General features: G+C 39.0%; 1 protein-coding gene across 1 annotated transcript; it reads right to left on the bottom strand.

Annotated features, from left to right (window-relative positions):
* Window positions 1-1,492: 1,492 nt before the first annotated feature.
* On the bottom strand, window positions 1,493-21,884 carry CHODL (chondrolectin). Its single transcript, XM_037055562.1, has 6 exons — window positions 21,393-21,884; window positions 12,377-12,686; window positions 11,988-12,145; window positions 8,458-8,544; window positions 6,503-6,605; window positions 1,493-1,675 (listed from the first exon to the last, which is right to left on the bottom strand). Exons 1-6 carry the CDS (start codon window positions 21,469-21,471, stop codon window positions 1,591-1,593), a joined length of 822 nt encoding a protein of 273 aa, XP_036911457.1. The 5' UTR covers window positions 21,472-21,884; the 3' UTR covers window positions 1,493-1,590.
* Between the last annotated feature and the right edge of the window lie 2,454 nt (window positions 21,885-24,338).

Genomic DNA, 24,338 nt, shown 5'->3' with positions numbered 1-24,338 from the left:
ATCTCCAAGCAGCTGAAGAGGGGCCAGTGCCCACTAATTTCTATTTTCCCTTTTAGTTTTGCCAACCAAGTCCAGCTGCGAATTGCCTAAATGAAAGCTCTTCATCATCTGACTGAAAAAGACTGCCGGGGAAAAAGATGAGGTGTAACACACTCTATAACCACAGCTTTTATTCTTAACCCCCTAAACAGTTATTTCTTTCCATCTTCATGTATTGATACAAACATATTTGTATGTTATTCTCTTGAGAGATTTAGACAACACACACAATCGTTCTTCAGAAACAAGAACCTTTTATTTGGTTAAAAGGAACACAGGGACATGTGAGGACTAGGTAGTTCCCACTCTCTCCGGAGAACAAGGAGCCCCGGGCATCCAAGAAACGGGCGATACCACGGAGGAGCCAGTTTCTCTCCCAGGCACACCCTCAGAGATGGACGCATGGTCACCAATACCCTCCAGCCATTTTTCACACTAACTCATAGTTTCTCTCCTTGCTAAAATATTAGTGTGCTGTGCTTACCTCCCCACTAACAGGACCCCTTACCTGGCCCCAACAGTAAAACCCTTTTATATGCTGATAGAGGTTAAACAGAGCTAGAAAAAAGCCTTGGACAAAGAATGCAGCTATCTGCTTCCAGTTTCAGCCCCAAACCCCTAACAACTCTTTTTGTACTGTGGTCAAGGGAGAGACCAAACTGATTCCAGAAACTGCAGAAAGCTACTTGTGGTTACATAGGCAACAGGTGAAGAAGACACATGATTATACTGTGTATGCCAGTTTTTTTGTTCTGGATTGAGTATACTGTTTATACAGTTATTAACAAAGTTATTACAAAATCTATTGAATTTTAAACTAAAAATAATTGTAAGGCACGTGTCTTGCACAATTGAAATCAGACAGTTCTCGCCTCTAAGTAAAACATTTGAGTGGATTTATACCATAGTTAATGAAATAGTTTCTTATTTCTGAAGCAATTTCCTACACATGGTCTGATCCAAAGCAGAGAAAATCAGGTGATTCATTCCTAGAAAGGAACCTTTTTCCGATCGTAATGTATTTACGAGTGTGTGTATTCATTTGACCACAGTGATAAATTTCTTTAATCAGCACAGCATGTATCGAAAAATGAAAGACCATAAAAAATAAATATCAGAACAGCTCATTTTTATCAAACACGTAAAGGTAAAAGTTTTTGCACACTGTAAATTTCAATACAATTTACATTACATTAACTAGATTACAACCTATGAAAGGTAAAAGAAACAAAAATAACTGCTTCCAACACACGTACTTCTGATGTGTTGATAGCAAGTTTGTCTGCACGGTCCGTTCCGTTTACTTGAAGTTTGGGTGCATCATTTAGCAAAAGAAGCATGTCTCACTCCATGATCAGCATAGCATATTTTGTCAATGAAATGAACATAGAAAACTCATTTTAATATTTGCCTCAAGGGGGAGCTTACAGTTCATCTTGCAGATCCTCTGAGATTTCAAGCCATTCCAAGCTAAGGTTCTGATGCCATTCTTTATACAGATCCAGAATTAAAAAACTCTGTTTTCTTTTTGGGAGCCAAGTCAATAGATTTTTATACTTCCATGCCACTTTCTTTTCTCGTGCTTTTTGAAATCCACAGTGTAGACTGGTTTGGGCTAGTTTTTGTTCTTCCTTTACTGAAAAACATAAGGAGAAGTAAGTTCAGTGTATGAGATTTCTTATCAAACTGGGCATATCTTGGTCCAAGCGGAGGTATTTGAGAGCCTTATTATAAAAGGGTCCTTCTTCTCTCACCAGCCTATTTTTTCATCCCGACAAAAAATTCCAGATTATTCCAGTATGTGAAGATGGTTAACAGTGCATATAAAATGATGAAAAAATAAAATAGGTGGTTCTCTATTGGACCCCTTATAGTTTAGAATTCAGATACACACACAAATGGTTTTAATACAATGCCAACGTTTTTTATTGCAATCACCAGTAAATCATGTTTTTCGTCTATGATTTTTGAAATGTTGCTTTTTAAAATATCCTTCCATGTGCGTACACTGTATTTAATGCCAAATATCAAGATAGTTTTTTCTCCTAAGTATAAGGACCTTCCTATTTCCCTAATTGCATCAGTTTTTAGGTCCTATAATTAAGTCACTTAATCACAGAAAGTTTAATATTGTTTCAGCCCCTGAGAACAATGTAGATTCAGGTGTTGCTAACTATGGTTTCTCAGAGTTTCCCTAGGTCTGCAGTGGAACTTCACTGTCATTGGATACAGAGTCTGGGCCCACACTTTCAGCCTGTGCCGTGAGCAGTGCTGTCTCCAAACCTCCATAAAACAGCCATTTCTCAGGCTCCTGTTTTAAAAGGGGCATGTTCCTGAGTGTGCCCATCACCATCTGGCAGACTTCTGGTTTCAAGCTCTAGATTCCTATGAATGAACCCTCCCTCCATTGCTAGCCACCTCCAGTGCCTGTGGATTGCCTTCTGCACTTCCCCCCTCCCACAGGTGCTTGTTCCGACAGCACCCTTTCCAATCCCCACAGATACGCCCTCTACCCACTCCACTCACTCTCCATCTGCCTGACCTTGCAGAACTCATTCAAAGAAAAAAAAACTCTTCCAACAAATAAGCTTGAGAATTTGTTACTAATAAAATAATATGTTCCAGTTATATGTTTTGGAGATTTGCCTCCAAATAAGCAAGATCAGCACATCTTTACCTATGAAGTCATCTAACAAAGTGGAATATAAATCCAGCAAAGTTTATGAAAAAGATGGAATTTTTTAATGGTGAAAAGGTAGTTCAGTTATTAATGTCGTTTTTGTGTAGCACCAGTATTGCATTTGAGTTACTCTACCAGGTAAGGAAATAGAGTTAGTATTTTGAACGCAACATGGAATGGTGGAAACCATCATGTGTACCAGATTAGAACTTAAACTTTCTGCAAGTCACTGAGATGATAATGCAGATGAGACTTTGATGAAGTTTCTCCGGAAGTTTTTTGCCTTCCTGGAAAAAAAAAGGAAAGGGGGAGGATCTGAGAACGATTGAATTAAACACTACAGCGAATCCTGGCATCTAGAGGTACTTTATTTTGTTTATATTCTCACTCTGAGGATTTCAAACAGTGAAAACTTCACAGGTCTTCAAGATGGAGAAATCTGGAACACTTTTGAATAAATAGAACCTCTACTGTAACACACTATTTGGAAGAAAAAAAACAAACTTTAGAGAAAACTTAGTTACTAGCAGAAATGAGAAAGACTACACAATATTTTTCAAGTTCTTTTTTTCAAGCTGACTCATTATTCACAGCTCTTCCTTAAAAGTTCCACTGGGTTATGGGAGGTTTATATCAAATCCTCCCTGTAGATTGAGAAAAAAGAGAGAGAAAAATACATCGAGAGAGAACTCACAGACACAAGCAACAGTTTGGTGACTGCAGGCAGGTGGGTGTGGGGGCAGTGGAGGAGGGTCTAAGGGGAATAAGCAGTCATTGGCGGAGCCCTGACTTGGAGTAGTGAACAGACAATACAGTGTACAGATGATGTGTTGTAGAATTGTGCACCTGAAAGCTGTATAATTTTGTTAATCACTGTTGTCCCAATAAATTCAATTTCTAAAAAAAGAAAGAAAAATCCTCTCTTTACATCATTGCTTTCCATAATGATAAATCATCTTTCCATAGTCTTAGAAATTAAGGGAAGAAACTGTATACTTACTATTGTTTATATTCCATACAAAATATTGAAAAACGATTTAACTGTGTTTTACATATACATTGAAAAGCCAAGAGGACACAAAATGTAGTTTTCATTTGCCAGGTATTATTTTTTATTATTATTCAAAAAGCCCTACTTAAACAGCTTATAAATGACAGGTTGGATCTTTTTTAAAATTTATGTGAACTTTGGAGTTACATTTATTTAACTTATTTCTGGTAATTTTGTTACACAGGGAATTCGTTAGGGTTTATTTGAAGAAAAGAAGAAGATGCATTAAAGTCAAAAAAGAAAAATGGCTAATTTACAAGTCTTTCCCTGACAGAAAAATTCTCTTGATCAATTTTTTATTGAAGACACTCTGACAAGGATATCTAGACCAGTTACTTTTAACCTTTTTCATATCATGGCACACAGAAATGAATTACTGAAATTCTGTGGGATACCAAAAAATATATTTTTTGCCCAAACAATAAAAAACATACATGTAACTCGGATTCTTTCACATTGAGTGGCCATGGTTGTGTTGGTTGTTGTCATTTTTTCATTTCTAATCTAAGGGAAAGGAGGTCAGTACTCCTGAGTAAATAGTCAGGTATTGCATGTTTTAAAAATTCTTGTGGCACACCAGTTGAAATCACTGGTTGTTGGGAACCGCTCTGCCTGGTTTCAGGACTTGTAACTGCCCCCCATGGCTAGGGCTGAGTGAGTCACCTCCAGACTGTGAGACACTGAGACAAAGCTTATCTCTGGCAGCAGCACTGCTTCTGCTTCATCCCCTGCCCTCAACTCCTGGTTGGTTAGTCAGAGACAGGTAAGACCCCTGGGTGGGTGGGGGAGAGCAACCTAAGCCAGACACGATCACTTGGGAGGCCCTGAAGGAAGAACTCGGGGGGCTGCAACAAAGAGGGAGTGATGGACCCTCACTCCCCAGCTATTCTGACATAGCCTGAGTCCCCATTTCTGTCTGGGAGAAACGCTTCCTGGTTTTAATCCACTTAAGCCTGAAAACCTGTGATGGGGAAGGCGGTGCAGCCCCTTGCAGCGAGAGCGGGTTCCAGGGTGATTGGGCATAAGAAAGAATTCCTCAAAGTCCTATGAAGGCTACTTTGCTAAGAGTGCTTTCATTCACATGTTAAGGGTCCAAGCAGAAAATGAGTATGTCTCCCAAAGTTTCTGCAGCCCCCTTACCTGACAGACACTGACTCAGATTAAGCTCTCAGATTTCTTTAAAATGTTATCTATTGTTTGATCCTTGCCACCCGACATTGATTGATGAGCTTTACCTGTATTCCTGTGTATTACAACCCAATAAAAGCCGTTGAAGAAGAAGGTCTTCTTGGTCTTTCTCCTCTGAGAGATTGACCACCTCTCCTCCCCAAGCAGATCATGTCTTGGTAGTTTCACTTTCATCCGTGGCGGACGGGGGGACTTGCTGGTAAAGTTGCCCCCACAACTAGTCTAGTCTATTCTTGCAAACATGTTCTTATTTAAATCCAACATCTTTTCCTTTTTGCCTGTCATAGATATTTGTATTTCCTATGTTAATATTTTAATTGCATTGACAAATTGATACACATGGAAAAGTTTTACCCCTAACTCGAGTATATGGGCAAACATAAATGAGGGAGACCCCCAAAACGCAGAATTGTATTCTGGAGGGTGGGCCCCTTGCAGTACAGGCTTTCCCAAATAGGCAAGTGTTCTAGGAAGCCATCTGTATCACTACACCAGCTGGCATTGTTGTGAGGGGCTGCATCTGGCCTCAGTGAATTTTTTTGAAGACTCTTTCAACGCATTTGCCCCTCTCACGATGAGTGATTACGAGTACACTGGCTCACACTACACTGTGTGATCAGCAGTTTTTGACCAAAAACAGCTGACCCCATTGCCCAACTTCCCTATTCACCTGACCTCACCCACAGCAACACTTTTTTATTTTCCCAGATTAAAAAAAAACTCCTCAAAGGGAAATGTTTTGCTGAAGTGGAAGAGGTGAAACAAAAAAGAAAATGTCAGAAGCACTACAATGAATCAAAATTAATGAGTTCAAAAACTGCTTTGAGCAGTGAAAAAAAATCATCTCAACGGGTATTTTGTATCAAATAGAGAGTACTGTGAAGGTGACTGAAGTTCAAATGTGTATGAATAAATACACATTTTTATAAATTAATTCTGGGGTTTTGGGGTTTCCCCTTGTAAAAGAGTACTCCCCCAAATCTGGCTGTTAAGACATACCATTTTATTTCAAGCTGACCACTAAAAAGGGACATATTTTTACCATTGTGCTTTATTTCCTACACTTAAAAGATCCTTTAGAAATAAAACAAAAGGGAATGACTTGAAATTTTGAAAAGTCACTGCACAGTATACCTATAAAAATTGAGTCTTGAATGCGACTGGAAATCAAGATGGAAAGGTTTAACATTTAATGCTTTTGCTTAATAAGCAAGGGAGAGTATCGTTGCCTACACTGTAAGTTTACAAGTATTCAGATTTCATATCCACCACACACACCAGCCATGAGACCCAAGGCAAATCGTGTCTAGCCACCAACTTCTCAACTGAAAAATAGAAACCGAAGAGTACCCACTTCAAATGGCTTCTGAGGATTAAATGAGATAATTCAGGAATCTTATGAAAAGGTACATCTTATTAGGTTGTCTATATTGGATTAGTGCCGACAGATAAAAAATGAGAACTTTCTTATGGAAAATTAAAAACATAATTTTATGCTAATTTTAAAACTTTTCAAGGAGGGTTTATACATAGGAATTATTTACCTTTTATGCAGCATCTGGAAACAGCAAGTACCAAAAGCAACCAGTATCAGCAAGAGTAGTGGGATTGTTGGTATAACAACATAAATTAAGTTGGGAATTATGCCTACAAAAGTAAAACAGTCAGTGTAAAAAAGGCAGTTGAGGCAGAATTTTAACACCAAAGTTATATAAAAATTTTCAAAAAATTTGAGGTAAAATAAAATCATTATAAATAACTAGATTCTAAACAAGGGTCTTCCCTAATTACTAAGTAGTCCAAGCTATAATATATCCATGTTTGTTAAAAATCAAAATCAAAGTCATACTGCACTGGTGGCCATACTCCTGTCCAATGCCGTATTTCCAGAAGTATTATAAAATCTATTATTCAGGTAGAGGCTTGTTTCCATAATGAATTAATAATCATAGTTATCTCACTTCATTGATCCTTCTTAGTTCTTACTTAGAGTATCAAGCATTGATGTTTAAAGAATAATAACCATTATCAAAATAACTGTTGATTTATTGGACATGTAATTACCCAAACCAATAAGCTCAGTACCATGATTATATGCAAGATTCCCTGGGATTAAACCAAAATATGCAAATACTAACTGATAATATAGTCATAACCCAGAGACCCAAGACTTCAGAGACATGAAGACTTGATCTTAATTAAATTCCAAAATGAATCATCTCTTTAATCCTGTTCCATACCACTTAATAATACTGGTATTCTTGATAAAATAAAAACTGAAGTCTCAGGCAGCATAAGATGACTTTATTAAACATTTTTTCATTGTCATAGGGGGAATTATTCCTAATGTAATTATTTACTGATATCTTTAATTAGTTGAGATGGTCTGAATGGTTTAAAATCAGGCATCTGAAAAATAAAGAGTACTAAGTTTTAAAGAACCTAAAAACTATCCATTTAGCTACCAAATCAAAAACTGTCATAATTATTTATTAATTTCAATAATTCTGGCCAAAGTAGACCTAACTGGGGCAAACTGTGCCTTTAACTGCGTATCACTTCCTTCGTTAACACAAGGTTATACTAAGGTTCGATGATGTTGAGTATAATTTGCTGTGTGTTCACCAACTCTTGAACATCCAACAAATAACAGGTAACATTTAAAATTTTTAAATTCACAAAATGTTTTCTTGCTCTTTCAAAATGCCATCATGATTATATACACATATACATATACCTATATGTACATATATATACATATGCATATACATATGAAGAAAGGAGACAGTATTCCCTATTCTTTCAAGGTTTTTGTATTGCCTGTGAAAATATTTTGAGACTTTGGGTCTTTGGCTTTAACCTCACAGAGCAACTAGGATAAATCAAAATTTCTGTCCAATTGGCATAGGGCCCTGCTAAAACTATCTCTGACTAACAGGCAATTTGCATTGGGATTTCACTGTTTCTTTTGCAGACAGTGGTATGTTAAAGGCAGCTGGGTTAGAGCTCATTGTATGCATTTTTCCCACCCTGTTGTTCAATGACGTTACTTTGGTAGCTTGAAATCAGCCAGGGAGTATTCACATCACAGAAAATTCCAAAGTCAACAAATCAGAGTTTATTTCACACCCATCTCACCCCAGCCAACCTTTAAACAGTTACCAGCACACCACTGTTCACCGGCCACTGCCTGTACCAACTTACATCACAACTCTTCCACGTTACTGGGGGACGTTCCTTGTAGATTCTGATTCTAATGGGGATTACTTAGTTTAGTACTAGATACACCCAACTAGAAGAAAACAAAAGTAAGCTCTTGTATTAAGAAACTAGTTTAGCATCATTTGTTCTAACCTAGCTCAAAAGTAAATTTCCATAGGCCCATATGTAGCACACCACTTCAACAAGCAACAGCAAACGTCAGGGCCAGCAGGAAGTACAGTGTAAATGTACAGTTTCTGTCTTTGAAAGAGGACTTAGAAACCGGGGAACAAATTACCTGCTTCAGTAACAACCACATTTTGATGGGTGTCTCCTGGTTGGTTTGTAAAATACGTCTTTTCTCCAGGAGCTGTTGGATTAATCTCTGTAGATAATAAGTATAGACGCCATATGTAATGATAAGCAAGAGAAATGCAAATAAAGATATAAATACAAGTTTACAATAAAATTGTACAAACATCAGAGTTTTGACTCCTGAACAATTTATAGTTTAGAATTCTATTTTGAATTTAAATTTACATTTAATTATTTTTAAATCAAGCATCTACCCAATGAATCCTTGCAACCCATAAGTGCAGTAGCAGTGGACAGTGTGCCTGTAGTAATACAGCCTGTTACAGGAGGTAATGACAAAGCAGGCAGGAAGCTAAGCAAAGATAAGCAAGAATCAGTGACCACAGCACGTGAGCCACTAACTGCAATTCAATGGCAAGCAAAGATGATGTGGGTGCTAATATCAGTGCCACGTTTAGGTGTCTCGTCACAATAATACTCAGCAGAAGATGGTATGTGGATTGCATTTGGTCCTGATGATTCAAATATTAATGTTCTATGCACATATCTGCCCTATACAAATAATGCCATCCTTATATTTACTTCCCAATAGTGTCTACCTCTTTTAAAATAATAATAAGTTAAGGCTTGTGAGGTGTTTCTTTCCTTGGGTTTATAAGATGAGATCTCTTCAATTGCCATGACCTTAAAATATGTTGAAATATCTTACCATGACTTGGTATTGCTCTACCACCAATTTTTGCCTAGATTCTTCTTTTTAAATTAATAAGTCATGGAATATCAATTAAATTTGCAAGAAAACACCCTAAAAATTTGTTTTCATTTATTCCAAAAAAATAATGTTTTGTTTATTTTTGTCAAGTGATGGAAAGGAAAGCACCCATGCAGTATCTTATCTTAGTTTTGGAGTAGTAAGTCATTTTAATGTAATGTTTACTACTCTAATCTGACCACATAGTCTGTATTGTTTGGAAGTTTAATCACATACCATCCTATAATAATACTTACTGTTCTTTATGCATATATCACCCTGACACTCTAACAGCCTCCTCTAGGTTTCAGATACAGTCCTGCCTTCCACTCACTCTTCTGCGCTCTCTGCGTATGCTCAACTGGTACTCTCTGAACAAGTAACACAGATATTATGCAATTTGTCCACATAGAACTGGTTATTTTTAAAGTAATTTTAATAAATTTTAAGTTAGTGCAGCTGCTGATTAAGTCACAGTGCTTTAGAAACATAATCCCATTCATGCTATTTTAACATCTTAGAATAAGAATATACAGTGAAATTTGAATAAATACAAAAATTAGATTCAGACATTTGCCCATAAAAATGTGTTTGGGCAATGTTGCTAGACCCAATGAATAGATATGCAACCCACAGGACAATAACAGAAAACAGTGGCAAAGAGAGTGAGAAAACTCGGAACTAAATTATTGTCTCTGCTTAGTGAGGTCCATTTTTTACCACTTTGGATACTATCAGTCATACTTAGATGGTGTGTGGGAGCAGAAAGAGGAGACTCAGTTCAAATCACAAAGTAGTCCTGGTATAGTTGGAGAATAAAGTTCAAAATAACTAGTATTATAATTTACAAATTTTAAATTGTTTTGCTGCTTAATCCTCTAACCCCCCTCAGGACTAAAAAGCTAACCACTAACCACCCAAAAAAGTACTGACTCTCATAAGCAAGGAACGAAATGAAACCTAAATCTTTCATAGATAAGGCACTAAAGATTGAGGAACTAAGTATGAAAGCTAAAGATGAAAATATTTAAGGAATAAAAATTCTATGAACATGAATAAAACCAGCTGTAAAATTGTGCATGTGCTTCAAAAATAATAAATAAAAGAATATTGTTCACAAAGTATAGATATTTGAAGATTGAGGTAGCATACAGAAGATAAGGGAAAACGATAATTTTATCACTACAGTGCTCTTCCATGAATAATATAAACCTAGATTATCTAATGCGAAACAAGTCAAGAAGATTCTAGGTTATAGTGTCCTGAATAATGTAAGACAAAAAAAATAAAATAAATGTACTAGGGTCAAATTGTTCATCTAAAAGCTCAGAGAAGAAGACGATGCTGTGTTAAGAAGATTTTTTAATACATTCTGTTTCATTTAATAACTTTGAGTACATACAGATCACAAATTTAAACCATCAGAGAATAAGCACTTCTTGGCCTTTTGGCTAAGATCAATGTAAACTATCAGAGAATTTCAACTTTGTATTTTTTTACAAAAAAAATAAAGACAAAGAACCTAAAAGCATAACGGATTTGGCTTTGTAAAATCTTCTAGGAGGGTAATGATGGATTTAGCAGCCTAGGGGTTGCTAAAGAATAAACTCACCAGGGACAGAAAGTTGGCTAATGTACTCAAGAGCAGGATAAACATGAGAGGAGAGTAAATCTAATCCATAATCCAAATAATCCCCTGTGCTTTACAGTCTTGTGAGAAAATGAAATCATGTAATTCAAGAGAATAATGGAAATAGCAGAGCTTCATTGTAACTGACTTCCATGAACACATGAGATCAAGCAGACAGAAGAGTGAAAATGACACTTCCAAACACTGAGGAGACAGACAAACAGGCAAAAAAATAATAATCTCAAAGCCTAAGTAACTAATTTGACTTTCTTAAATTGTTTTTTACAATGAGTTTACATAGTTTTGATTAACCTCTCTTTTGGTTAAATAGCAATTCAGTTGTGTTATCTTACTCAAAGTAATTCAAATGTACTGTTCCCATAGGAAACCACACCGGTCTAGCTCAGGGCAATGCAGTCTTCTTATTTGTGGCATGTGGAGATGACCTGGAGACTTCAAGTGGAAGCTGATTAAGGAGGCATACTTCAAAGAGCGAGGATCACAGCAAGAACAGAGCACATGCCCCTTTCTTTTCAGTCTGGATGGTTCAATGAGCAACGATCAGTTTAACATTCACTGAGAAGAACAGGCCAAGTATCATGTCCTGAAATAAGAAACTAATGTTTCAGGAGAAGGTCTTTTTAATCCCTTAAATTCCCTCAATAGTCACCCCCGAAACTGTTGCTCAGATATGTAAATATATAGGTGCTTTGGTGACACACCTCCTTTATACATACTGTGCTAAATATTTAAAATAGATTTTTTTCGTTAAATCTATGTACAAAACATAATCTAGCTTTAATATTAGAAATGATTTTTTCTTAAGGGCACCCCTCCAGATGTTTCTGGTTACTCCCCTACTCTGTGTCTAGTGATTGTAGTTTCTATTTCCACTTACTCCAGTTTCTGTAGTTCCGAGATACACTAGTCTTAGTTAGGTCCTTGGGCAGTGTGTTCTACAGCACACAGTGTGCTTCACTACACTCAATGATATGACAAGTTGCAAAGTACTTTCATGCTTCAGAGCAAAAAACAAAAAACAAAAGAGCCAAATGAAGCAAAGCGTAAAGATAAAACTGAATGTAAGCAAATATGCTCAAGATCTACTATACCAACTTACAACACATCCTACCTGGCTCGTATTTGCAGATGTAATTGTGCTTCATGTTGCACCTGTCGTCGTTCCACTGGTAAAGGTAGGGGCCTCCAAGGCCAGGATTGGCGGTGGGTTGATGATACATCACGACGCACTTTTCACTTCCACAGGAAGGTTCATCAGTATACCAGTTTCTGCAAATACGGGGCAGATGGGGCAAAGGTAGGTTTGCAATTGTTCATATGAAAAATGACACAATCATTAATGAATAATGCGAGAATAAAGTCTGTTTTGCGTACTCACAACTGTAAACCCACTTTTGCCCCACTCTGTATAGAGCAGCAAGAACACCTCTAAGTGATATTTGCTGCTCTGTTCTGACATTCTCTACCCGTAACAGAAATCTCCCCCTGGCCCCGACTCACCGGTACTGGGAACTGCTTCCATCAGACCACCGGTAGAGATCTGGGCAGGCACCGGATGCTTGCCCGTCTCCATTTCTCCAAAGGCCTATCCAGAAATCACCATCGGAAATGCCTGTGCCTGGTTTCGTCAGGTTTTGCAACATGCTTTCTATTAACTTCTGTTCGGCTTCATTCTCGAGGCTGAGCAGGGCTCCCCCCTCACTCTCACAAGCCAGGCGTGCCTCCTGGAAGCTCACACGGCTGGACAGTTCATGGAAATAGGCCATTTTGTAGCATGGGTGCTTGTAGTCAGCAAAACACACCTTTTGGCCTGAAAAAAAAGACAAAGACTTAAATACATAAGCAACAACAAAAAAATTTTGATTAAAAAATTCTCAAAATTAAATTTCATATATACCTATATATCAAGCAGGATAAATTTTCCTGGTGACTTTGTGACATAACTACAAATACACACCACCATATCATGTTATAACGAAGCCATAGTGTATAAGATTTAGCCAACTCAACCAGCAATTTCTATTGCTTACACCCTGCTCCTTTTACCACCAGACATGTAGGCCAAGGTTATAGAGACTCTTCCCAACGGCCATGCTGTTTTGTTTTATTTTTCATTATCTTCTTTAGCTCAGCTGCGTGATGCTTGTCAACTTTAAAAACTGCCACAAGCGATTCTCAGTCACTGCTCCTCATTTCCAACCTGCTGCCCATGACCTACCCTACTCTCCTAGTCTTTGACTCCAGCTTAGGTTTAGACTTAGAAAACAGAGTAGTTGACTATTTTATGTAAAATTAAGTTAAATTCCTTTATATTGAGAAATTAAGGCACAGATTTACTGTTTTCTTATTATGCATCTGCATGAATATTGTTCTTGAGATTGAAGGCTTTGTTCTCTTTGTATTTAATTTTGTAGCCAATCAAGAAGGGTTGTCAGCAGTGGAAGGGTGGGAGTGTGATTGTACTTTAACACTGGCTAAAAAAGAAAGCATTCGACCTTCGCACTCTTAATTACAGCGTATCACACTGAGCCAGTGTTGGTATCACATCCATTCTCCCCCAGAATCAGCAATTAATGACCAGTGATGACACTCAGAGGCAGAAGAGAGCAGAAATCAGCGCAAGGCCATTAACCTCACCACAGTGTTTGAGTGATGGGTGTTCAGTAACTTGGCACAAGCTGAGAACAGCCAACTAATGAAACGGCAGCTCCAACAATTCAAGTAAGACAGCCAGTTGTCCTCTGTCTCATTAACTGCTTTCTGGACCCAGGAGCAACACACTGAATGATAGGAGCAAATTAACAGACTGCCCAACTAATTGTTAATGAAAAATAACAGGCTAGTATGAATGCCCAAAGGGCATTAGAATTAAAGAGACTTCAAATGGACAAAATAAGTCTGAAACATTCCTTGAGAGATGATTAGGGAAGTCCCAAAGGTTGATTCTAATACAACTATTATTTTTTTAATTTATCTTAGTTTATTATAAGGTTTTGTGTGGACTACATTAATTAAAAGTGGTTTCTCTGGTAATGTTCTAACGATGCCATTAAGCTTAGTGATTTTTATGCCTATATTTGAAAATCAAGCTCTGTTTCCATTTTTGTCTTCTACATCCTTTACATATCTCTAAGTTTCAAAATATCTCTTAACTGCATTCCCTTGAGGTTGTAATTTGTTTAGCTTTTCATTCTAAGAAATCACAGACTTGGATTTGACTCCAGCACTTTTAAAATATTAAACTTCCCAACATGATTGTTTTGCAAGATGTCAAAGAGCCAAGTTTAGAAAAAAAAGATTATACAAAAGTTTTAATAAGTAAAAATTATTTATGTAACAAAGCCAGCACACATTCAGAGAATGCACAGGTATGATTTTAACGCTAACAGCCTCTGCTTCTTATCTATCATATATTTTAAAAAAATAAATACAAGGCCCTGGCTGGTGTAGCTCAGTGGATTGAGCGCGAGCCTGCAAACCAGAGTATCGCAGTTCAATTCCCAGTCAGGGCACATGCCTGGGTTACAGGCCAGTTCCCAGCAGGGGACACATGAGAGGCAACCATACACTGATGTTTCTCTCCATCTCTCCTTCCCTTCCCCTCTAAAGATAAATAAATAAAATCTTTAAAAAAATAAATGCAACACAGATTTATTATCTATGGTGAGGATACAAAAATGATGAAACTAAACTGATTTATAAAATTCAGACAGCACTTCTAATTAAATACATGAGAGCTTTAGCCCTGACTGCTGTGGCTTAGTGGGTCGGGCCTCATCCCGCAAAACAAAAGGTCACCAGTTTGATTTCTGGTCAGGGCACATGCCTGGGTTGAAGGTGAGGTCCCCAGATAAGGGTGCAAGAGGCAACCCATCGATGTTTATCTCCTGCATTGATGTTTCTCCCCCCCTCTCTCTCCATCCCTACCGCTCTTTCTAAAAATCAATCAATCAATAAAAAAGCTTTAATTTCATGAGCACTTTAAATGTCATGAAAAAATTCCTAACACCACTCTTAGGTATTAACAAAGTAGATAAATGTTAGTCTGTAGAGAGATAATAAGAGAAGTCCATAGGCAGGGATTATATTAACATAATTAATAACAAATACTGCACAGGCCTTGGACGATAGCCAGCCTTGACATTCGCCCTGGCTGTGGATGGAGCGGCCCAGGGTCTGGGTGAGGGGGTGGAGATAGTGGTGACTGCACCGCAGGGGAAATCCCAGAGGATCCAAACACTGGCCAGTTGCCAACTACATGTAGACATTAACTTCACAGTGTATTGACTGAATATCAGCTGTGTCCACAGATTCTGACCGGAAGTCACTACCAGTTCTGATCTAGCCAGGCAGTTTTCAGGAAATTGTGGACATACTGCATTTTTTTAGATGAGATATATTTCGTAGTCAGTTAGAGCTGGCACTGTGAATTTCTTCACAACCAGTTGTACTTCATTACTGATTTCCACCTTACTGGGAAAATTTACTGCCAGTTGCAGCACAACCAGCCAGCAAGAAGCTATCAAACCACTGCTGTCATTTGGCTGTGACCACAGTGGAACTCCAACAGCTGGGAACAGGTGCTGCCCTGATTCCCAGAGAAGTCCCGTTAACACGGACCTCGGGAAGCAGCTCTCCCCACTTCCACAAAGGCTAATATCCCTAGAGAACCGTTGTGATTACCACCCTTCTCATTCTATGAGATCACAGAGAACATTTCCCCTTCTCTTTTAAATATTATATCCAGACGAAATCTCCCATCACTGTAGTGAAATACAGGAATCCTAATCTCCTATCTATTACATCAACTTCCAGCTACCATTCTACTCCCCTGAACAAAGTCAGATAATCGTATAACACTTTTTACTACACAGCGGTGCCTTGATGTCATCCAGCAATAATTTACTAAATGTTGCCTAGCACCTGCTGTGAAGAATGTTCTTTGATTGTTGGCTTATTTACAAGAAAAAGAAAAAGATATTCCAACTAAAAGTCTTCACTTCTATTGGCTTCTCACACCCATTGACTTTTATTTAGAAATATTTCTCAATATTGCCTATCAAAATGAACATTCATATCAATATCAGAGCTAAGATTGTGCTATTATTTCTATGAATACATATATTTGTCTTTTTTCTTAGTCATTAAAATTTCTTTAGAGCTAAACATGGGCAGAATTTTAAGTGCTTTTAGCAATAATGTAAAAGTGGAGCAAGACTCATAAATGCATTGTAGATTACTCTTTCTTCCTAAATAGAAAGGATCTAAGATTTGGTTTTATTTTGTTTATATGTATTAACCTTCTGACAGGTGAGTCCTCAGTTTGTTAGGAAAATAATGTCATTTTTCTTATACCTCACACTACAATTGTATATTATAAATATTAAAACATTGAATTTACATCACATTATTCAATAGAATATAAAAGACACTTTATGAATTCCTAATGTTCCATTGTGACGTAACTTAGGTTGCAAAGAAAAAGTTAAACAAAAGCAGATCTGCCTAATAAGCCCAGTGATTGACTAGACATTATTTTATCAGATACCCACAAAATAATTTGGTTTTCATAGTTCTGTTTGTACTACCCTCAAAAGCACCCTGGTAAGTATGCTGGCGTATGATAGCGTGACCTTTGATGGCGATGCCCACACCTTCAAAGTAGCAAGGAAGCGGAAGCTGCTAATCCTTTTCTGTTTTCAATGTTCAATATCACACTGACTTCTTCAGAATTTTCCTTCATAAAAATTTTTGCTATACTAAACTTCATTTTTGTGGCAAGGGATTTTAGAATGCAATGAACTGAAGAGTGCACTATTAAGGTTGTGCTGAAATCCATTTTCCAATATTGGTAAGCAAAACCAAAACTGTAATCTTGGGTCATTTTATGTGTGGTGGTGGTAGCTGCAAGCCGTCCCTATGCTTCCTGACAGGAAGACGACGAGACTCATCTTTTTAAAATCCCAATATTTAAAATCAAGTTCTAAATAGTAAATGGTAAACCAAGGAACTGTGTGACCAGATTTCAAGCATTCTATCAATCAGGACTGGCTTGGCATTCCAGAGCTACATTTGAACTATGGAGACATTACTTAAACTTTCCTGGCCTCAGTTTTCTTACCAAAAGTGGTTATGAGCTCTAAAGAAATAATGATAGCCTGCCATTTATTGTTAGTTTAGTACGCAGGGCCTCAAGGCCAGCACCATCCATGCCTTGGGGTAAATTAGGAAAAAGATGTCTCCGGTGATACAGAATTTTCACCGAGAAAAAAAGAACTGTGTTTTCCTCTAGGGGGCCTCAGTCCAGGCACAGGGCCAGCCAAGCCGTTCCTGGTACAGCTCCTTGGCATTCACTCCCTCCCATCATACAGCCTGTGCAGCTGGGTCACACCTTTTTGACCCCCCAACCACCCTGTGCTGTAGGTGTTCTCATCCCATTTTTAACACAAAGGGGGGAAAGGGAAAGCTAAGTCACTTTCTGAAATTCATACAGCTCATAAAAAATAAAATCAGAGTTTAGGAGCGGGCAGCCAGGCTGCAGAGTTCACGCATGTATCCTGATTTCCATGCAGCCCCCATACATGCCTCCAATGTAACACTTTTTACTAAGCGGAAAGATTTCAAAAATAAAGGATTGATGAATATATACCTTATTCATGCCTTTTATGTTGTAATTATTAGTACTGATCCATGAATGATTACTGGGTGGCTAATACAGGCAAGGGGTCGGCCCTTGGGGGTTTGTTTCTGAGCTGACTGTGGATTTTCTATGACTGACCATTTAGTCGTAGGATTAATACTGGAACATGGACCTCATATTTCCAGACCATATATGTCTTTAATGATTATTTTATTGAGCCCTTTTGTTTCCCAAATAAAATGAACAAGGGCCAGACTGAATGTTTCCCCTAATCACGAGAAGGATAACTTTAATCAAGTTGGCAGGTTGTGCTGTACCGCCAGTGGAATGTTAAAACAGTGAGAGAAGCGGCCGCCCTGGGCAGTGCGTGCGCCTCGGGCCACCCGAATGGGAAGTACCTCCACAGACGACAGTTGCAAAGAGTGAAAATTGTTAGTAAGAACACGAGCTGGATTTCTGCCTGCACCCCTTTATTAAATAGTACTGCCTTCTTTATCACGTTAATGGAAAAGATACTGCCACTTTCAGGAAAAAGAGTTATGAAAACAAACCCAAAATGCTGAAAAACTGCAATTAGGCATTAATGGCTATGATAAATGTGTTGTTTACTAAGTGGCTAGTAACAAGATTAATTTGTCCCTTTCTTGCCCAAGAGATACTTAAAGTAATTGCATCTTTGAAAACTGCACCGTCATCACTTTATGCTTTTGATGATGTCATGGAATTCTACCAGGGCCTGGGATAACACTTTCCGCATCTCCTCTGCTATTACATTCATCTATAGGCTACTGAACACCACCATGATTTTGCAATATTCTGTGGCATCTCTATGAGAAAAAGAGAGCTCTCTAAAACATCCAGTCTCCTAAACAAAATGTGTGCCAACTATAAGTTCAAATTAATACATATGAAAATGTTCTGCAGACATTTGGAGGGACCATGAAACACACTCAATGGTGTTTTACAGCACAAACAGGTTGAGGATGACAGCTGTGTGCACTGAAAAAAAGAGAGAGTAAAAAGAAAAAAAAGAAACACATTACTTCAAAACATCTCAAATGTTTAAAAATATCCACATGCTCTTCAAACACATCTTCCCATCTGGTAACCTGAATTTTGAACTCTTCTTTCTGACATATGTATCCATATTCCCATAAGTAAAAACCTCTTACTTTTGTCCTGAAGATTTCATTACCTACCAGTCACGTGAGAAAATTAAATGACTCTAGTCCCCATAGGTATTCCCTACACATCTGTGTTCAGCCATAAATCGGTACAGGTCTAAGACTCTAAAAAAGCAGTTCCCAACTTAGAATCATAAATTCACAAAATACTCCCTGATTGTTATTCTCATGGTTATATGATATATAATTGTAGTGCACATTTACCCATCAAGATAAGCACACCAATAACTTATAAAAATATTTCTCTACAACTGCTGGATACTATTAACTCTTACAGGGAAGATTATGATGATAAAGTTGTTTAAAATTCTATTTCTTTTTAAATAATTTCACTTCATTTATAAATAATGCTCTCAATTTTTAAAAAGATGATGAATTTTAAAGTACTAGAAAATATAACTGGATATTTTGAAGTACTAACCTAAGAATTTCTATGAAGGATCATTTTTCTGGGGTGATTATTTTGGCAGACTACATAGAAAATATAAATAGTTGTATTGATATTTAATAAGTAGAAAATGTATTCCATATATTGAAAGTATATTTCTCATACTGGTCCCCAAGAATTTGTTGCAGGCAACACACACTTGAGAATTTTGGTAAATGGTCCCTAATGGCATGAAAAAGTTAATGCACCCCTCAAAAGGTGATGACCAGGCAGACATTAGACTTACTACTTCCAAAATGCCTCACTTTAAACTGCTCTGTGCTCATGTCATTATGGCTGAAATGTGTAGATTTTCAAAATAGAGTCTCCAAAGAATAAAATCGCAAGCCAGTTTATAATGCTAAATGTCAATGTGAACTTTTATGACCAAACACAATTAAATTATTCATAAAATCATAATTGTTTAATATCAAGTAAACATCATCATTTATGCTAAATCAAATATATCATGTTCAGTTAACTAGAAATTTTCCAGATGTCACCCAAAAGATGCCTATAAATAGTAGACAAACACAGCAAAATTTCAACAATTTATGCAATAACAAAACACAGAATAAACTATCACCAACAATTTTTAAGTTCTATTTTCACACCATATATCTTTTTTATTCCCTTGCAAAGTTAAGGCATACAAGCAAGAATATACCAAAATTAAATATAATATTTAATTCAAAGAAGTGTTTTTAGGTGTTTAAAAAACACCTATGCTCAAAGCCTGGCCACCACTCTTCATTCATTTGCAAGAATGATTCTGAGAAACACAAAGGCGGGTATGTAATTCACACATGCAGATGAGTCAAATATATTGTAGTTTATCTTCAAAGTTAAATGAAAGGGAAATGGAACTGATGGTATGGCTTCTAAAACATCCTTATTTGGTACTGTTTTCATTTTAGAAATACTAACAGCCTAATTTTCTTTTTTTTCTTAAAGTAAGCAGTATGCATTTCCAAATGACATTTCACAATGTATTTAATTCCAATGTCTCTACAGTGCCAAACATTAGTAGAGAATGGGTGATAACTAGACCTTTAAGACTTGCATTCTGAAGATGTAGAACATCACATATTGCTGAGGGGAAGATCAGTAACTATTAAGCTTAATATGCCAGTCCCTAAAGGTCTGGCTTCACGGCTGATTAAGTTGCTGTCATCTGTCGTCTCCCTCTACCTCTGGTGACACCTGTTATAAGATGCACAGAATGTGAAAGGGAATTTGTACTGTTTACCTGGAAAACCTCCCCACACTTAAAATACATGCCCATATACTTTAACAAATATTCCCTGCAACACTTTAATTAGCATCACAAGAGGTTTCAATAAAAGGAGCTATGTATGCTCCATTTTCAAAAAGGCCCTATTAATGCATCCTAGGCTTTTGAGAATCCTTACGTGTTTTAAGAGACCTTACCAAAAAGTAAGAAAGGGCAAACCAACTACAAATTGTTCAACAGTAAGGGAGCGAAAGTGGAAGAATAAGAAAAATCAGAGCGAACGCTCAGTAGCTTGCCATTCCTGAACCATTGCACTGATCCCATCGACCTAACTGGATACCTACCGTGCGCACGCACCTATACACCTAGTAGTCACCATATACACCTCAGCCCAACTCGAGCCTCATTTTCTGTGAAGTCCCCAACTTGGAATGAGGTGTGCCAGGGAAAGGCGTCTGCTCAGTGTGACCGGTTCCCTATTCTTTGTCAGACCTCCCGAGAACAAAGGCTGTGTGCCCTGGGGTCGGGGAGCGACCCACAGCCAAGCCTCAAATCTGGTTTCAGAAATGCTCCCAGTGAGCACAGTGTGTGGACTGAAGTGGCCAATAGAGGGTGGCATTCCTGCAGCGGCTCTCCCTTCCCGGGACTCCTTCTGCGCCCGGGGTACCCGACCCCTGCGGTAGGTGCCCAACCCTGCCCTGTGGGCAACTCTCAAACACAGACAGTGGAAATAAATTACTCCTCGAAAACATCATGCTGCTCGTGATGAAGCAGAGCTCGTTTCGCATCTATTGAACCAGACACTTCCCGAAATTTTAAACTTTTCGTGTGCATTTTGGAGGTGTTAAGGGGAGGAGAACGTAGAGCACAGTTCGTTTCCCACACCTCCCGGCTCCCGATCCCGCACAGGTTTCCAACCCCGGGGGCAACCTCCACCCCAGAACGGGCTGCCCTGCATCGCCCTCGCCCGCGCGCCCCACGGTTCACCTCCCTGCTTGTCCGCTCCGCGGGCAGGCAGCCCCCGGACTCACCGCTGACAACGCGTCGGCAAAAGGCTCCGTGACAGCAAAGCAGAGCGGCTCCCAGCAGCAGCGAGACCACGCGGCTCATCGCGGCAAGACGGTGGCAGCAGCGGCAGCGGCAGCAGCGGCAGCAGCAGGTGTTGCCCCGGGCGAAGGCAGCCTTTGCCCACGGCGCAGCCAAGGCTCTAACCCTTGCACTTCCCTGCCTTCCTGCCGGCCCTACTCCAGCTGCCTGAGCCCAGCCACCCGGTCCCCTGCGCGCATCGCCTTTAACTGGACCTGGAGCGGGGCGCGGTAGCCTGCGCGCGGGTTTGCTGGGCTAGACCTCACGATCCTGGCGGTGCGCGTTTAAGGGGGGAGGGGGGGAACAGAAGTTAGGGGGTCCCTTGTGGGTCCCAGGTATGCAGCAGAAGCTCCGGTTAGACCCCACCGGCCCGCTTTGATTCTCTCCCGGGCCTTTAGCGAGTTCAGGGGCTGAGTCCGCGCGCCCTGATCTCGGGTCTCAGGGCAGCAGCAGCAGCTCTGCGCTGGAGGCGCCGGCTTATATACCCACATCCCGAGGCTCCGGCCCCTCGCTAGTAACAGTTTTTAACTACTTCGTTTCACCGGCTTGCGGAATATCCCGGCCCCTCCCCTAAAAACTGGAGCCACTTTGAAAACCGTCTACTCAGCAGCTCCACCTCCTCCACTCCACTCCTCCGGGTTCCTCTTTTCATTGGCTAACAGACCCGAGGCTCATTTGTGTAAAATGCGACAGTTTTGCTATTAAACTCGGACAAAAGTTGGACCAATTTGGTTGTCTCAAAGATTAATGTCCATGGGGATGCCAAGTTGTGGGGCCTTTCTTTTCTGTGTGCTAAACTGCTTGATCATGACTATTGCGAGATGCAGGGCACGATCCACTATTGAAGATGAATTGACGGAATGGGAGCCAAAACCTGCTGAGTGAATTATATAATGTGGCAGGTTTTTCCCAACGTAGGCTCTACAAATAGATGACTTCCAAGCAAGTTGTGTGACTAAATTGCCACAGGAGTAATTTCAAAGAATATTTGAAGCACGATTTTCCCAACTGGTTTCCATCTTAGTATTCACAGCTCCGGAGAAAACCATCAAGGCAAAACAAATATTCTGAATACTTGGGAATTTCATGGATATAAATGTATGTACTTCTCTGTAATCATCTATCAGTGACTTATGGTTTGCATTAGAAGTAAGACTCCATCTAAAGCCTACAAAGGCGTTTTTCCTATACCCTTACCAAGTCTTTATTAAGACAGCCCCTTTAAGGATGCTAAAGTTTCCTGGAGCATTGGGAAGAAGTTGAGGAGAGTTTCATCTATAGCCCATGATAGGAAATTTGAGGATGCTCTCGATAATGAACTTCAGTAGAACTGGTATTTTTGCCCATGGTGTTGTACATGTCCAAGGGTTTGTTAGTTAAAATTCTTTGTTTTTAATAGATAGTAAACTTTCCTGCAACACCCTCTTGTCTTTGTTTTTCATAAGCCAAAAGCACACTATAAACATTTGTTGGGCTTTTTTTAAAAATAGGTTAATCCTGCTATGGAAGAACAAGTCTTGCAGGATAAGAGGTTTTAGCGCTTAGAAAGACCTTAAGTAATATCAAACCCACCCTACTCAAGAAAGAATTCTAAAATAATTATAGTGATGTCTACCAGCTTATTTTTCCCTGTATAACCATGAAAATTCTAATTTAATATCAGGCCATGGTCAAGTAATAAATCTTGCAGAGGGTATAGATTTTTTTAAATTTCACCACTAGCCAAGTGTGCAAAAGAAACAAGCATTGCTGGGATTTTGAACGGACACCTGATAAATCCACAAGGCGATGGAGGACTGTGCAGCCTCGTGAACCTTTTCAAAGAGACTGGGTGGTTGTGATCAGAGAATTGCTCCAGGGGCTCCCTGCCCCGTGTGGGGAAAGAAATGTTACAGTGACTGTGTGCCATGGTTAGCACAGAGGAATGAGGTAGTTTTGCAGGAATTTTCTAGCAGTCGGCCAGCGTGAGGGTGATGATCCTCATTGGCTGGTGACCTGAGTGAATTCTCCAAATGCCTGCACACCCAGGATTCTGAGCAGGAACTTTCTCCTTTCGTGGAGTCCTACTCCTAGGTATTAGTGTGGCCCAGGGTTATCATGAAAAGGTCCCTGTTTGGGAAGGACTATCAATGAATTACAGCATGAGCACTGGATATAACCTCCTACCCATCAACAAACTCCAGATGCCCCAAGCGTCTCTAATATCTAAAAAGCCTGCAAGTCCTTGAACCTATTATTGGCCAGGGGGAACCCCATGGGTTTTGTACTTCAGAAAATCCAAATCATAACGACTGAATCTTCAGTAGGGTTGTACAGACATCCAAAAATACAGCTTCTTTGGGTTAGGATTTAATCAGTTCAGGGTGGCCACCCTGGTTTGTGAGGGCTGCTCAGCAGTTTGACTTACCAGAAAAACAAATTATTAAAGGTTCTTTTTAGATATGATTATTTTAAGGGGACTGGCTGATAAGACTAGCTATTTTCTTTGTTTCTCCATCACTAGCAAACATCTGGATGGATCCTCACTAAACACAGAGAGCACATTTTGGGTAGTCTCAAAGACAGAGTAAGAGTGGTATTAGACATTCCTTTTGGAGAGCATGGTGGCGAAGTAGCTCTCCAATCATTTTTTCACAAAGTGTAGTAGAAGATACACAACAAAAATTTTCAGCAAAGTTGCACTTAAAATATAAAGTTATTGGACATCAGGTGGAAACAACAAATACTCGTTTTTTTAAATAGCAACTTACTTTCATTGTTTTTCTCTGTGGATAGTGTATAAGGTTTCATCAGATACAAGTGACTTTCTCAGAGCAAAGGCATTTCAGTCCCACAGTAACGGGACAAAATGAGAAGTTGAAGAATTACTTGCAGATCAATAAGCAGGTAAG

The sequence above is a fragment of the Sturnira hondurensis genome, unplaced genomic scaffold (assembly GCF_014824575.4).
Source record: "Sturnira hondurensis isolate 20B ecotype Veracruz unplaced genomic scaffold, ASM1482457v3 Scaffold0008710, whole genome shotgun sequence".
Taxonomy (NCBI): domain Eukaryota; kingdom Metazoa; phylum Chordata; class Mammalia; order Chiroptera; family Phyllostomidae; genus Sturnira; species Sturnira hondurensis.
Note: the sequence above shows the minus strand (reverse complement) of the source record. Positions and strands in the feature narration are given on the sequence as shown.

Bases quoted from the DNA above. Each gene is read 5' to 3' on its own strand.
- CHODL (XM_037055562.1), bottom strand. From the start codon at position 21,471: ATGAGCCGCGTGGTCTCGCTGCTGCTGGGAGCCGCTCTGCTTTGCTGT. The intron at 12,146-12,376 runs GTGAGTCGGGGC...CCGTATTTGCAG, and splicing joins GGAAGCAGTTCCCAGTACCG to AAACTGGTATACTGATGAAC. The intron at 6,606-8,457 runs GTAATTTGTTCC...TTACTTTTGTAG, and splicing joins TGTGGTTGTTACTGAAGCAG to GCATAATTCCCAACTTAATT.